The sequence below is a fragment of the Falco peregrinus genome, chromosome 10 (assembly GCF_023634155.1).
Source record: "Falco peregrinus isolate bFalPer1 chromosome 10, bFalPer1.pri, whole genome shotgun sequence".
Lineage (NCBI taxonomy): Eukaryota > Metazoa > Chordata > Aves > Falconiformes > Falconidae > Falco > Falco peregrinus.
This window is the reverse complement of record NC_073730.1, coordinates 26,422,689-26,437,620: the sequence shown is the minus strand read 5'-3', so window position 1 is coordinate 26,437,620 and position 14,932 is coordinate 26,422,689. Positions and strand designations below refer to the sequence as shown.

General features: G+C 47.3%; 1 protein-coding gene across 1 annotated transcript in view; it reads right to left on the bottom strand.

The window, feature by feature from the left end:
• Nucleotides 1-1,051: 1,051 nt before the first annotated feature.
• The window catches only part of SLC5A9 (solute carrier family 5 member 9), a 32,338-nt gene continuing 18,457 nt past the window's right edge, over nt 1,052-14,932 (bottom strand). Inside the window, exons 14-15 of the mRNA XM_055815248.1 lie at nt 8,617-8,764; nt 1,052-6,653 (exon numbers count right to left, since the gene is read on the bottom strand). Of these exons, the coding sequence (XP_055671223.1) occupies nt 6,445-6,653; nt 8,617-8,764 (357 nt within the window). The 3' untranslated portion in view covers nt 1,052-6,444. The remainder of the gene's footprint in view (nt 6,654-8,616; nt 8,765-14,932) is intronic.

Sequence of the window (14,932 nt, the reverse complement as noted above, 5' to 3'; positions counted from 1 at the left end):
TCTCGGGTCAGGAGTTGGAGCCACTGGGTGTCCGCAGACTTCCCTGCTCCCTTTGAAGGACTAAAACCTCTTACAGACTCTGAAGAGTGCCCAGTCCCTCTGCACCTCGGGGCTGAGGGGCTGTTCTGGGACAGGAGCATTCTCCATCTCTCCCGTCAGAGTTTCAAGACTCGGGTCACAGAAAGGTGGAGAAAATGTGTGACTCCGAGGATCAGGGGCCACTTGGGAAAAGGCAGTGCTGTGTGCAGTGGAACTTGGGGCAATGGCGGGCAACACCAGCAAGGACTCCTCCTTAAGCACTTCTCCAACAAGGACATCTGTATTTTCGTGTTCCCAGCGGATTTGCCATCTCCGTGGGGGGCAAAGATACATTTAGGTGATGAGGGAGCTGTCATCTTTCACTTCTCTGACCGCGCAGTGACGTTTCCTTGCAATCTTTCGCAGCCTGAGAGGGGACCTTAACCTCCATTGCAGCAACACCCTGTTGGGACAGCAGCTCGACAACTGGCTGCTTCGCTCACGTTCACCTGCTTCAGAGGAGGTTGTACAAAAATCTCACATTATTGTGACACCAACGTTTCACCTATGCTAAAGAAGTCGCTTTTATCTGTTGCTCCTTGTGTTGCCTTCACAACATGCTGTATGTTGCTCTTGCTGCTCCAGGCAAACAAACAAAAAACTGTTCATACCGGGCTTTGGGGAATCACCGAGGTTGGCTGACACCTCCCACATTACACAGGCATTGGTCTGAAGTGGGGAAAATAATTTAAATCATTTGTACTAAATGTATACACGGGACTGTGAGGTGAGGCTCGAATTTGTTTTTTGCATCTGCTACATGTTGTCCCTTTCCACTTCCTTTTAGTTTTGTCCCCTTTTTTGCCTTTCCATGGTTATAAAGCCCTGTTTCTCTGCATGCACTGTCTGTGATGTTTGTTTATGTGGAGTAAGTTCATAGTAGGCAGCTGCTTAACGTAACAGAAGGGGCTTGATGAAACCCAGCCGCTGAAAGCTGGAGCGAGGTGCAGCCACACTAGAAATAAGGTGCAGATCTTTTTTATTTTTTTTTTTAATGTAATGGGTATTTAGCTTTTAGAGTAGTTTAGCCAGAGACTGTTTTCTTCTTAGCTTGCAGCCTTTATGCCAGGATTGACAATTATGCTAAAAGAAACATGGCTAAGCTGTCAGTTTGATCAAGAAATAGGCAGCGATGTGCTGCCATATGCATTGCAGTTGTTTCTCAGTCAAAGACCACAAATTCTGCCAGTAAATGTTAGGTCCAAGTAGAAGATCAGACCTTTTAGAAGCTCAGTCTGGTCCTGCTTCAGTATGTATGGCCTGGGCATGTGCAGCCTGAGCTGTCACCTCTCTGTGAACTACTGTGTCCCCAAAGTAAGTGGAGATACAGCTCCAGCTTAAACAGAGGGACAACTTGCTTCTCTTATTAACACATTACGTTTAATCTGCAGGCAAGCCAAACCCTGCATTGGGGGATATTCAGGTTTGTCTTATTTGTTGTAAGTTTTTCAAGACCTATGCTACATTGATGACTTTTGTTTTTAATTAAAACAAAAAAATCCAGACTTTGTTATACAGCAGTAAAATGTACAGTTAAATGCCAGCCAATTCAGTAAGTGCTTTTGCTGCTCTGCAGAGATACACAAATGCAAACTCGGAAATCCTCTTGCCAATATGTTAGCATTCTGAAACTGCTACAGCTTGAGGTTAGTGGGTTTATTTTCTTTTGTCTGGGGTTTAAAACATTGCTTCCAACCTGGTATCTGGGTAAGATCAGATGAATCCGCTCCACTGAAGGTAAGAAACTGACTTCATTATCTATAGGAGAAACACTTCTTGACCACGTAATTCAAAATTGTTTTAAGCAGCCTTCTCCTCTCCTGCTGGGCAAGGAAGAGGAGTAATTTGCTGGTGTTGGAAGCACGGGGCACTGAGAAACAGGCAAGTGAGCTGCAGTACCGGAGAGGGAGGGATACACCTTCCAAGACGAGGGTATGGAGGGGAGTGATGGGATTCCCATTGCTGGAGATGTCGCAGCCCAGAGCCAGGCACATGGGGGAAGTCCTGCAGAGACACAGCGGTGGGCACCTGCATGAAAATGGGGCTACAGTTGCAAGTTCGTGGGTATAAACAAAGCAATGCAGAAGCAAAGCTGATATTTTTTGCATTACTATTCGCAGTGAAAGTAGGAGGGGGGTCTGATATGTTCTTTAGTGTATTATTTGTTACCATTTTACTCAAAGGGAGGGGAAAGTAAGAAGAGAATGCAGAAGAAAGGAGACTAAACCATGTAAATTTACTGAGTTTGTTTAATTTCCTCCTAGGGACCAAAAGTGCAGAAGGGTGCTGTGCTGGGACTCTGCCAGTCCACACGTACCCTCCTCCCCCTCAGACCTCAGCGAGCTTTACCCTGCTGAAGTTTCCCTCTATAGGAACACAGGAGGACGGTGCTCCCTGCAGGGACGACAGCTTGTGATCCCAGGTAGGACCCACTTTAACCCAGAAATAGTGACTTCCAGCTGCAATTCACAGGGGCAGGTGCCCATCTGCACACACCAGGAAGGCTGTGAGCGCTGCTCCCTCCTTGTCCCAGAACACGAGCTCAGGGATCCAGAGAAAACATGGTGCCCTCTTTGCTAACTTACTCTCCACCCTGCTAAAATGCATGCTGTTTCATTTCTTTCCTTTGTAATAAACTGTGCCCACCATAGCGTATATTCTTTTAAATAACATTTTAAAATATTTTCCGATAAATTAAAGTGATGACATGTTTGTAGGGTTCATTGTTAATTTCATTTCCTTTGGCTCAGCCAGCCAGATAAAATGCAATGTTATTAATCTCTGTTTAAAAGAAGTTCCTTTGCTGAACAGTAATAAATGATCTTGATAGAATTGTCAGGAAAATGAATTATAATCATTTGCAGATAGACACAAGCCTAGTATGGCAGATTAATAAGAAAATATGTATTGACATCATTAATAACATCTGCTGCCAATGGACTTGTATATTGGTTACAGCTCTGGAAGTGATGTGTTCTTGTTAGGATATTGCAATTCATCACGTGCTGTGAGGAGCGAGGCTGTGCAGCGCTCCCGAGGCGATGACAAGCTGCTCCCCAGGAAAGGCTCGCGAGGAGCCCGGCACCGAGGCCACGCCGCAGCCCACCGCATCCGCCGTCAGATGAGCCTGTCATCACTGAAGTGCCAGTTCTGCTGGGCTCTGACGTGCCTTCCCCCATGTCACTGGTAAAAACTCCTCCAGACCACATGAATTTGCTCATTCCTGGTTTGGGGGCTGTTGCTGGCTGGATTCGCAGACCACCCTCGCTCCCTCGGGGGCTCTGCCCTTGCTGTGTGGGCTGAGCGGCGCTGGTGGAGAAGCTGCTCCTGGCACAGAGCGGGTCGGGCTGCAGCACCTGGTGTGTGGCACACGCTCCTGCTCAGACTGCGCTCGCCCCAGCCCATGTATCTCTGAAAAGGTTCCTCCAGAGCCTGCCACAGGCATTTAAGCACCTACATGTCTTCAGCTGACACAGCATCAGAAAGTACCTCCGCTTTGTTGGATGCGCAGCGCATTAAGAGGTAAAGCTCTTCACAGATGCCGCGTGGGACTGTCATGGGCCTTGGTTTTTCAGCCTTGATCATCCCTGTTAGGAAAAGGGTGTTTGATTTTGGGCTTGTAGTCACTCCACCTGCAGAACCTCTGTTGGGTTTTCCCTCTTAAAACCCCCAGAACATACCTGAGATGGTGCAAAGAGCCGCACACTCACAACAGTGGTCTCTGCCACAGCATCATCCTTGCAGCAGCAGTGAGCCGAGAATCATCCCATCCCACCCTGTCCCCATCCTTGTCCCTATCCCTGTCCCTGCAGCTCCTTGGCAGGTCGGGGTGAGGCTGATAGGGAGCTGCTGGGGCGAGCAGGGTCCTGCCAGTGGGAGCTGGGGCTGGAGGGACTTCGTGTGTTCAGGTGCAGCCCATGGGGAGATGGAGCATAAACCAGAAATTATTGAGGCTGGGAAGGAGGGGCTGGGAGATGCAGAGGGGAAGAGCTGCAGATGGATGTAGGCAGAGCTGTAGGAGACAAGAAGGACAGAGCAGAGGGACAGAAATGAGGAATAACATGAGAAGAAAAGTCTCCATCCCCAGTCTTCAACGAGGAGGAAAAATATAATCTCTTTTTGGTTTGGTTTTAATTTTTTTCAGCTAAATATGATTTTTTCCTTGAAAAATACAAGGAAAGAGCAAGACGTTTAGAGACAACTTTATTTCAATAAGAAATTTCAGACTCCCCCTCCCCAATCATTCTTTTTTCTTTTGTTTCGCTTTAGTTGTTCAAAGCAGAGTAGTAAGTCAAATAAGTTTACCAATGAACTGTGTTTCTCCTGTGGGATGCACAGCTGGCTGCATCTGGCAGCATGGATGCCTCCATTCCTTCTGTGGGCCAAGCTCAGAGAGGCAGTCACATCTCTCAAATCATAATTTTAAAAGAAACATCATCTTCCAGGGTCCATAGGGTGAGGTGGGGAGGGGAAGAGGTCAGCATCATATCTCTAAAGATCAAAACTATTTGTGTTGTTAAAAAAAGAAAAAAGAAAAAAAAAGTGTAATAAATTTCATTTCTATTCTCTGCTAAACTGGTATTTTTTTTCAGAGGAAAAGAATAATCTCAAACATTTAAAAAACTGCCCCAGTATTCCTCATCCTGTGTCGTGTTGCTTTCCCCACAGCTTTAGTGGATGTGTGGTCCAAAAAAGCCAATAAAGTCATCGAGCTAAGTGCTGCTGAGGGGCTCTGGGGCTCAGGAGCACTCAGCACCTCACTGCTCTAGGCGAGGAGGCGAGAGCCCTGGTATTTCTAAATGCATTAGAAATGCGTCTGTTATTATTAGACATTTACCAGCTATTAATCACAGCTGGTAACCTGATTTCCTGTAAATGTTTTGAGGCATCCTCTGATGTGGGCACCACCTGCTCGAAACAGAATAGTAGAAAGGCAAGGCAAGCTCTGCATCGTGTGCCTCTCCCCGTGGAGATGGGCGGGCGACTGGCGGGGCTGTGACCTCCCTTATTCAAAGGAAATCTACTTTTTCCTCTTAGAAAAAAACAAATCTTGTACTGACCTTCGCCAACACAGCACGGACCCCATCCTGCATGGCTGAATCAGTCTCCTCCAGCCAAACTGAGGATGAATTGGGAAACCATGACCTGGGCTCCATGTGCCAGGTGGGCACAGAGCCTTGTTTCTCTTCTGCTTGCTGCATCATGACTCATTTGCATCATCTTTATGGCACTGTGTTTCACCACATGCCATCACCTCCCCTCACAGCCCACCCCTGGTGGCTTGGCTGTACCCCTTGGATGCCGGAGTGGAGGATCTCATCCCCATGGGCATTTTTAGCCTTCTCCAGGTGAGCATCCTAACCACCAGACAAAGTTATTAACAGTGGGTACTGCCGTCTCTTCCTCTGGAGGTGGTTTAAGAGGTTATGGCCATGCCCCATCACATGATGGTACCAAGACGGGTCAGAGAAGCCTAAATTTGCTCAAAAAAGCAAGGTCTAGCCTTGCACCTTGCCCAAGGAGGGATATTTCTTTTACCTACCACAGTCAGGTCACCATGTTCCCAGGGAGACCTTTGTGCGTCAGTGCAGGATATATAACCACAATAACCCAGTCGGAATTGGCTTAGTTGCTAAGGCACATTTATTGCTGGTAATGCTGTTAAGGGCAGGACTGGCCCGATGGATAAACAGGCTCAGGCTGTTGTAAGAGCCACCATTACACGGCAGAGTGGGCAGGGTGGGGGAGCCCCTCCCCCACCGCCAATGCCAGCAGCAGGGGGGTGTTGGCAGGGGCTCTGTGTGCGTGTGTGTGTGTGTCCCCAGCACAGGGTCTGGGGTAGCTGTGGGAGCCAAGGCTGAGCTAATCCAGTGATCCCACACTAACCCCATCTGAATTTTGGCCATATAAAAACCAAACAAACTGCAGGTAACACGTAAATCTCCTTCCCTACACCAGCGTAAACCAGAAGTCTTTCCCTTAAAAGCGGAGGTGCAAAGTCAGCCCCGAGCTAGTGCATGAGGGGAGCGAGGACCCAGTCATGGCACAGCTGGGCTTTCTCCTTGCTGGGCTCAGCTCTGTACCTTAAAACTGACTCAAGGTCTCCTGACTTGACCCACATGCTGTCCCACATCCCCTGCACCCTGGATATGACCGGCGTTGAGTCTTGGTCACACCTCGTCTTAGGGAGAAACTGAGCCCAACAGTCATTTCCAGCAAGCAGTGCCTCCAGGGAAGGGCTTCACCAAGGTGTCCCGGCACCTCCAGGGACCATCATGAGGGTCTCTGTCACCTGACGCTTCTGGATTAGATATGAAGATGAGGACCCCTGAAAGAAACCAAAGCCACACGCTGCCTGACCCCACCTCAGCCAAAATATGCCCACAGAAAGACATTTACAGTCATGAGGAGAATAGCGTTCACATTGCAAACAGTTCTCCACAGGGGCTTCTCCTCAATGCTGGTGAGGCTTCGCTCCAGGGCAGCTCTCTCCTCCTGGGACAGGGTGGGCACGGGGCCAGTGGACAGACCACAGAACCACAAGTACAGCATTTTCCAGCAGGGAGGCTTGGCTGCTGCAAGAGACAGACCAAACAATGGGTGTCAACGTCTAGCTGGGACTCTTCCGTCCCTTCTTCCACTGGGTTTGGAAGTGCATTGACCAATCTGGAAGCTTGAGATGCACCTTGAATGGGAGATGCAAGACGATGATGGGAGATGGGAAGGGAAGAGAAGGGAAAGAGAAAGCTCTGCCTCGACCATCTACAGCACAGCCTGATTACAGTTGGTTGATTGCAACACCAATCGCTCATTAGTTAATTAACAGACCTCTTCCCCCTCCTCCCTGACCCAGCTTCCATCCACTTTCCTGACAGCATGATGGTCCATTTAGAGATATCCTGGCTTATTTATTACACGTGACATGCCAGGTGAAGTATGTGTTTTAATTGTCAGCCCTGTGCTGTGTGTATTTCACTGGCTGTTCTTTCCAAATATAACCTTTTTTTGAAATGCAGAATGTCATAAGGCCTTGAAAAAGGTGTTACCCGGAGAAAAAAAAACTCATTAAACTGTCAAGTGCTGCATTTCACATTTCCTTTCCCATCAGTACTAATTACCAAAATACCAAGACATTTGTTTATAAAAATCTGAGCTAGTTAAGTGAACTAGGAATTTATAAGAAATAATGCTGAATGGCTGCATTCAACTTAAACCCAGACTTACCCTATTGGGAAACAACTTAAAGAGTTTTCTTTAGATGTTCACATCTGTTTCGGTTGCCTGTAATCTGTACCGGCGTCCTTTGGACTGACCAGCAAAAGGAAGGAGTGAAAAAATCCTGTGTATGTGCCTTTCTTCTGAGATTTCTGCTCTGTAATCTTGGAAGGTTAAGCTCGAAACAAGAAAGCTGCACTTTTTTAATGGATTTACAGAATAAACCTCTGACGACTCTGAAAAGAACATTCATTTGACTCTTTGCCTTCCTTCTTATTAAATACCCTTGGTAGGACACACAGCTATCCAAGCAGTTTGGTTCTGAGTTTTAACCATAGCTTATCTCCTAAGGGCAGATGGAAGATACTATTGGTATAATGTAAATGAGAAAACTGAGGCTTGTATATTTGTCCTAGGACATCCACAAAGGGCACAGCTGCTCCCAGAGCCTCATGGTCCCTTCGGTCCATGATATTACAACATCTTATTGTATGGTCGATGCTACTTGATCTATGTGACATCTGTAACATACTTGAAACAGTGTGTTACAGCATCGCTGGGTGAGTTTGGCCAGCAGACCCCACACAGGGGTAAGGAGAAGGCATCTCAAACACATACACAAGGGGTTTATCTCCTAGCAGTGATGAAGACAGGAAGGGATGCCACTTTTACATGCTGAAAGCTGAAATTACAGAGCCTGCCATGACTTTCATAGTGCTAGCGTAGCTGCTGCTTTGTTTACGCCTGCAGCAGTGCTATGGAGCTCCTCAAAAGGATCTTGGTGAGACAGACAAACAGATGCAGTATCATGACACAAAGCCCCAGTGTCAACAGGGCGAGGAGCAGTGTCCCAGCACCACAGACCTCCACCTTCCCAAGGATGCTCATAAGTGGCCACTGACTCCCATCCAAGGAGTCTAGCGTGCCGTTAAGTGTTCAGGCCTGAAGTGCTAAAATAACACTGTGACTTGGGCAGAACAGGACTGGGGTAGTCTGCATGGGTAAATAACTTGTTCTAGAGAGGAAGAGGAAAAACATTTTACTGAATGGTGGGGGGTTTGGCTTTTTTTAGGAATGGCAGCTCTTCTGAACCATTCAGAGGATTACAACATGAAGGTAAATGCTAGAAGATATGTTGGAAGAACCAAGGACCACAACACTTTCATTTGCCACATCCTTATAACTGCTATACCCATAAATACAAGCCCCAGGTCCAGTAAATGCAACAGATAACCTCTCGTGAACTTTAGCAGGACTTGCATGAGATCTTGGCTGTCCACTCACATGCACACGAGTGTGCTTGTTCACAGAGAGCCACCCTACCTTCCTCCTCCTTATCGCCTGGATCTGCACTGTCGACCAGGTCACTCTCTCCGTTGGCTGGATTAATCTGTGCTGCTTCACTCTTGTAATTTTTCAGGTCAATGGCCGGTGCTTTTCTGTGTCTTGTCCACCATGTCAGGCGAGCGAGCTGCAAAGTGGGACAGAGGACAAACTGGTTATTGCCTGTCAGTCACAAACTGGCATGCCAGTCACCTCCCTCTTTGGGGGGCACGGATCCAAGATGGTGCTGAGACACCCATTCTGGGGTGACGGTTGTTCCCCCACCTTCTCTCACTTCCTTTCTGCACTGGTGCCCACATCCTGGAAAAGAAGGCTGGTACCATCCAGCTGGAGCTGAAAAGCTGGGAAAAAAAGCGTGCATTTATCTGGTATCTTTCCTTCTATTTTTTTAATTAACCTGTTCCATCCCTGTATCTACCAGGAGTAACCTTTTAGTAGACATCGAAGAAGCAGCTTTCTATTTGCTAGGCTCTCTTGATTGACATGAATTCATGATGATCTGCATCCAGGATGGCAACCCTCCAACAGAGAAGGCCAATAAAGTCGATGAAAGAAAAAAGAAAAAAAGCCAAGATAACCCTTTCTGGATACAGTCAATCAGACAGCAATCAATTGTACCGTCAGCAGAGAAAGACTGGCCGGGTGTTAGCATGCAGGTACGTGGCTGTAGGGGCAGGACACATTTATATGGCTATAAGGGCATTACACAGATATACGCCCATGGGAACACTGGTATTTGGACAGCTTCTTCTCTGGGACATGGGGAGGGACTGGAGGATCTTCTGTCTCATCTCAGTTGTTGTTTTCTAGGAAAAGAAAACCCCAAGTGAACATTAAACCCCACAGTTGGGACAAGCTCATATCAAAGCAGCAACCGGCACTTTGAGATGAGCTTATCTCAGTGCCCTGAGTGGGAAGAGTAGCAACCTTGTGTCTCTGCTCTGCAGCTGCAAGTATGCCTTCAGGAGGTGCAACTATGTGAGCAGACAGAGCCACAACAGTTAATATTAAGTCACAATTTGCAGGGAGGATTATACCATACATTAGACCAACAGGTGTAGTTAGAAGTAGAAAACCCAGAGCTCTGGGCACACACTGTAAGACTTGCACATCCAAACATCTTTTGCCTTCTTTCTTTGTTCGTTTGACTTTTTTTTTTTTTTTTTTCCCCCTCTTTTTAAATTCTAGGTTTCTCTGTTGGGCCGATACAAGACATTACCTCTCTCTGCAGTCTCTCAGTGAAAGAATCATTGCAAGCCATGAAAGCTGATCAGTCCTGGACAGGCTGCTGTGGCTGCAACCTGCTCTGCTTTGCAAAACCAGGAGGTCTGAAACTCTTACCCTAGGGCTAGCCTGGAAGCCTTCTCCTCCCTGAGACACAGGGACTGCACAGGAGCCATTATTCTTGCAAATCTGACAGTGGTCCTTTTGCTGCTGTGGGGTGGGGTGAACTGTCCCAGGGGCTCAGGTCTTTGGGTTTAAGCAGGTCTGCTACTTTGTGGCTGACCATGGGACACCAAGAAGCTTGGTGGCAATGACAATTCCTAACCCCTGCATGCTCTGGCCAAGCCAGGCAGCGAGGACCACGCTCACCAACCTCGCTCGAGCGCAGCTGCCCAGGTGCGTGGGCTGCCCTCCCACCCCAGCCCATCGGCTGCCCTGCAGAGGAGCTGCAGGATGGGACTGGGGCACCAAAGCTGCCGTGGTGACAGCAGGTCAGGCAGAACATCACATATGTGCCTGACAAGCAGCTGCCTCCCTGCTCTGCCCGTATGGAAATGAACATCTCAAATGGGTCACTTACAAAGTAACGTGAGTTTAATTTTTGAATTTTGCACACACAGATCTAGGCAGGAGTTTCCAGCTGACACAAAATGTTGCATAATTTCCAGAAGATTTATAGCTTTATTTAAATCATTTTCAACCAAGATGAGCATTGGGCAGGGCTAATCTTTCTTGTCATGATGTGCTAAATTGCTTTGATATGATGATCCTCATCTTTCTCAGGGATTCTATTATTATTTTTTTTTAATCATTTAGGAAATGTCACTGGAACATAGCAAAGTTTCAGGGTACTAAAGGATTTCCAAAACTTTTCTTTCCCCTTCTCTTCCCACATGTCACTGAATGACTGCCTCTTCACATTGCAGAAAAAATCTGCAAGGGCTGGAGCTTACTTAGGGCTCAGACTCTGCCAGGTGGGAGTGATTCCCAACTGAAAGCAGCACGGACACACAGGTAACCTCATCACATATCATCCCACTGACCCACCCAGGAGCAGCTGCTTTGACCATGGTGAAATAAAGCAAACCGCCACCCTAGAGGGCCCCTCGGTGAAGCATTACACCAATGCTCCAGCTTCTAGCTCCCCTGAGGATGTTTGGGATGGCTGAAGTCCTCGAGGCACCCCTTTCTCCTCTTTGCCATGGCCAGAAGGACACATGCCGGGGCAGACTGGCAGCACTGTGTGGCCATGGAGGCCACCACGGGGCTGGCTACGCTTCCCTGGCACAGACCCACCAAGTGATGGGGATGTGGAAGGCAGATGATGGCCCATGTTTTGCAAGCCCGGAGAGAGCAAGAAAATACATAAATAAGAACTGCTGACGGGGGAGCTGTGTTAGCATGATTGACTTGGACCTCGGAAATGCTGCCTCAGGCCACCATCCCCAAGGGCAGGGGAGCAGGGGGCAGCTGTGTGGCTGGTTCTGGGGAGCCCCGTGTCCCCTCTGAGTTTGCCCCTCTGTGAGTGCCAGTTCCCACCAGAGCTGAGCATGCTTTGCTCCCAGTGGCACTAAACGGTGCTGTGGGAGCTCCAGCTGCACAGCACCTTGGAGTGCACGGTGTGGGTTCAGGCCAGCCAAAGCAGGCTTGGTGCTTCTCCTGAGCTATGCACCTTAAGGAGCCACTGAAGCCAGACCTCAAGACACAGAGAAAACATCCCCGATCCCAGAGTATATCAGGTGGAATCACCAATCCATCACCTTGTCTGGGTGAGCCCTGACCCCTGGGGAGGTGACCTGCTCATGTAGCATTTGTGATCTGTGGGCTGTTTCTCTCCCTTTTCACCCTCACATCCTCCTTGGACAAGGGAGTTTGCAAGAAGTAAGCAAAGTTTTTCTTCTGTTGTTTGTAAACTAGAATAAATCCTTCTGTTCCAAAACGCCATCTGGCACCTGACAGTTGTGTTTCAGCTTCACAGTCTCAAATTTAATTGTAAGCTCTTTTGCAGTGTTTTCAAGGACAGCGTGACACAATATGGACTACCTACAATGAAGACATATGAACTCTGGAGCATACCAAACAAATTCCTTGCATACTTGTTTTCCAGCACAACATCAATCACCACAGGGATGGGAGAGTGTCCAAAACAGCAGGAGAAAATGCTACAGCTTGCAGTTCTTGGATTGTAATTCATTTAAAGCCAGGCACATTAGCTGCACCACTCTAACATAACATACAAATCTCTTTTCTTCTTTTGTCCATTTACTATCTCAAAAGCATTAAGATTCAATATTTAAAGTTGTCCGGGGTAGATCCTCAGCTGGTGTAAAGCTGCATACCTGTGCTCAACAGCTGTTCCTGGTCTTTGAAGGCAATAGAGCTATGCTGATTTACATCTGCTGAGGCATGATCTATCACTATATTTCCTTGGCTTTTCCTTCGGTGGCTTGTTTTTCTTTTCTTTTTGCCTGACAAAATAAATGGTGTAATTCCTAGCTCTTATACGGTGTCTTTCATCATTAGATCTGAAAGCGCTGCACAGATAAGGGCTAGCAGCATTAGCCCCATGAGATTTTTACGGGGAAAATATCTGAGGCTCATAAAGTGACTTGACCAACACATGGGACTGGGAAGCACCGGAGCTTCAGACACCCTCAGCCAGGACACCTGCCACAGCCTCCCCCCTCAGCCGCTATCGTGGGGACATACAGGCTCTGCACAAAAGGTTTGCCCACTTGCACGCCAAAACCCAGCAACCCAAGGTCGCCAATGGCCAAACACAAAGCTCAGGGGCTATTTTTGAGCCAGAGGGTTAAAGCCTGACACATCCATCCTGTGTGCTACCTCCTGCCCTTTCTCCCCCCAAACCCTTCTGTCCTTGAGCCACGTCAGCACAGCCACAGACTAACCTGAGATGAGAAGACAAGCCCTGCTTGCAGGACACCATGAGAAACCATGCCACCAGGAGCGGTGGTCTAATCCTACACGTGTGCTCACGGCTAGGGCAAAAGTTGGGGTAAGCCTGACCGAGGGAAAATGAAAAATGTTGGGTTTAAGGCTGCCCACTCAGATTCATGCCAGCCAGGCAGAACCCGACAATGTTGGCACCTACCTCAGCTTAAACCCCACACCTTCACTTTGGCTGTTCTCTGAGGAGCAAGGTCAGACCTTTCCTGTTGAAACTAGGGATAAATACTGAATGGAAATCAGACTAAAACCAAATGGGGGCAGACTCTCCCATTCCTACCAAGTTATGGGAAGAGGGAATTATCTACCACCTAGCAGCACAAATTGCCTGGCAGCTCATCTCATTTTCCTTGTGGTGGGAAGATACTGAGGGCAGGGGTGAGCCTATGGGACATGGATGGTCAGCACATCATTAGATGATTGATCTGGGTCTCTGTGTCCAGCTTCTCACTGCCACAGGCAATATCATTAATTCTTATTAATTTTCTTCAACACAATCTCTTATACAGAGGTCAAACACTGAGCTCAGCACTATGTGGGGTCCATAGCCTACCAAAAGGTTATCCTGAACATCTTGTTTCAGGAAAACTTCTCTCAAAAATCCCAGCCTATGTTTGTTCATGGCCAGTACTGCCATTTAGCAAGCTCTCCTCCCCCTTCCTGGCTCTCCAGATGTACCTGGGGGTTCAGCCACCCCACCTCGTCCTTTGCCTGTCTGGGAAAACTGCACACAGCCGTTTCAGACAAAATCCTGTCCTCCCTGACAAATCCATTGGCCTTCCTCCCTGGACTGTTTCCAGTCTGAATCCACCTTTCCATTGAAGAATATATCAAATAAGGTCCCTTTAAGTCCAGCACCTATAAACTCACCTATTTTTACTGCACATCTCCTCTAAAGAATCTCTTACAATCATAACCTCTCTTTCACTGATGCTATTACAGTAGGTCTTAATCCTGAACTCCCCCTCTTAAAATGTGCTTTAAATGTTTTAATACCTCCGAGGTCAAACTAAAAAGCCTGTAGGTGCTGCGGCCAGTTTCTTCATTTCCTGAACTGTTGGTATGATGTTCACTATTTGCCAGTGCTATGTTAATACATCTTATCTTGCTATTGCTGTGGGCAGGGAGCACTGCACATGTTTAGTTATCACAGGTCAGATGATGAGTGGGAACTCATTAAACCACAGTAATTAATTGCTGGCAACCATCTGGCCACCCCTGAGCAGTAGTGAACAACGTAAGCAGCAGAACTAATGGTGCCTCCTTGCCCGTATTTGTCTCTCCCATGTGGATCCTCTGATAGCTAATAAAAGCTGAGACTTTATCTCAAAGCAGACACAAAGACAGTCTCTCTCTCGCCTCCTCTCCTCTATCTGAGCACCTGCTTTCACGTAATCTTTAGGAGCTGGGTATCTTTGACACCACTAGCGTTCAATCAATCATTGATGGAACTGGTTAATGCTTTACAAGTTATGAGGAAGCAACAGATAGCAAATGCTGTGATGGCATCACCGTCATTTCCCCATGCAGTTAGACAGGGGGAAAAAAAATAGGGTTTTTAAATCTATCCATTAACCTTTGTTTGGGGGTAGATGGCAGTTTTGTTATATTGACAGCTGCTTTAAAACTTGGGACTGGCTTTAAGGTTTTATTATATAAAGCCTCCCAAGGCTGAACCACTTTAATGCATTAAGTAAAAGAAAGTTGTGTCTGACCCAAAGTTATTAAAAGTAATTGAGATCACATTGGGACAAAATGTTATTTTCCTAAATGCCTGTGTTGCAAAAGATATTAATCTTGTTTGCCTGCAAGATGGCTGGCTCTGCTGAAACAGGGTAGATGCTACAATTAGATAGATTTAATTCCTCCTCAGCAGTGCTCTGTAATATGATTTCATCCTCTTCCCCTTCTTCTTTTCTTTCTATCTCAGTTATGATGGACTGTCTGCCCAGCTCTAGGCACAGCATGGGAACTCACACTCAATTTGAAGCACTCAGTGCCTTGGGAAGCATTAACACTATGTGACCTGGGGAATAGAAAGCTGAGGAGCAAGGGCTTCTTTGCAGCATTTGCATTACACACTATTTCTTAACCATGGGAGGAA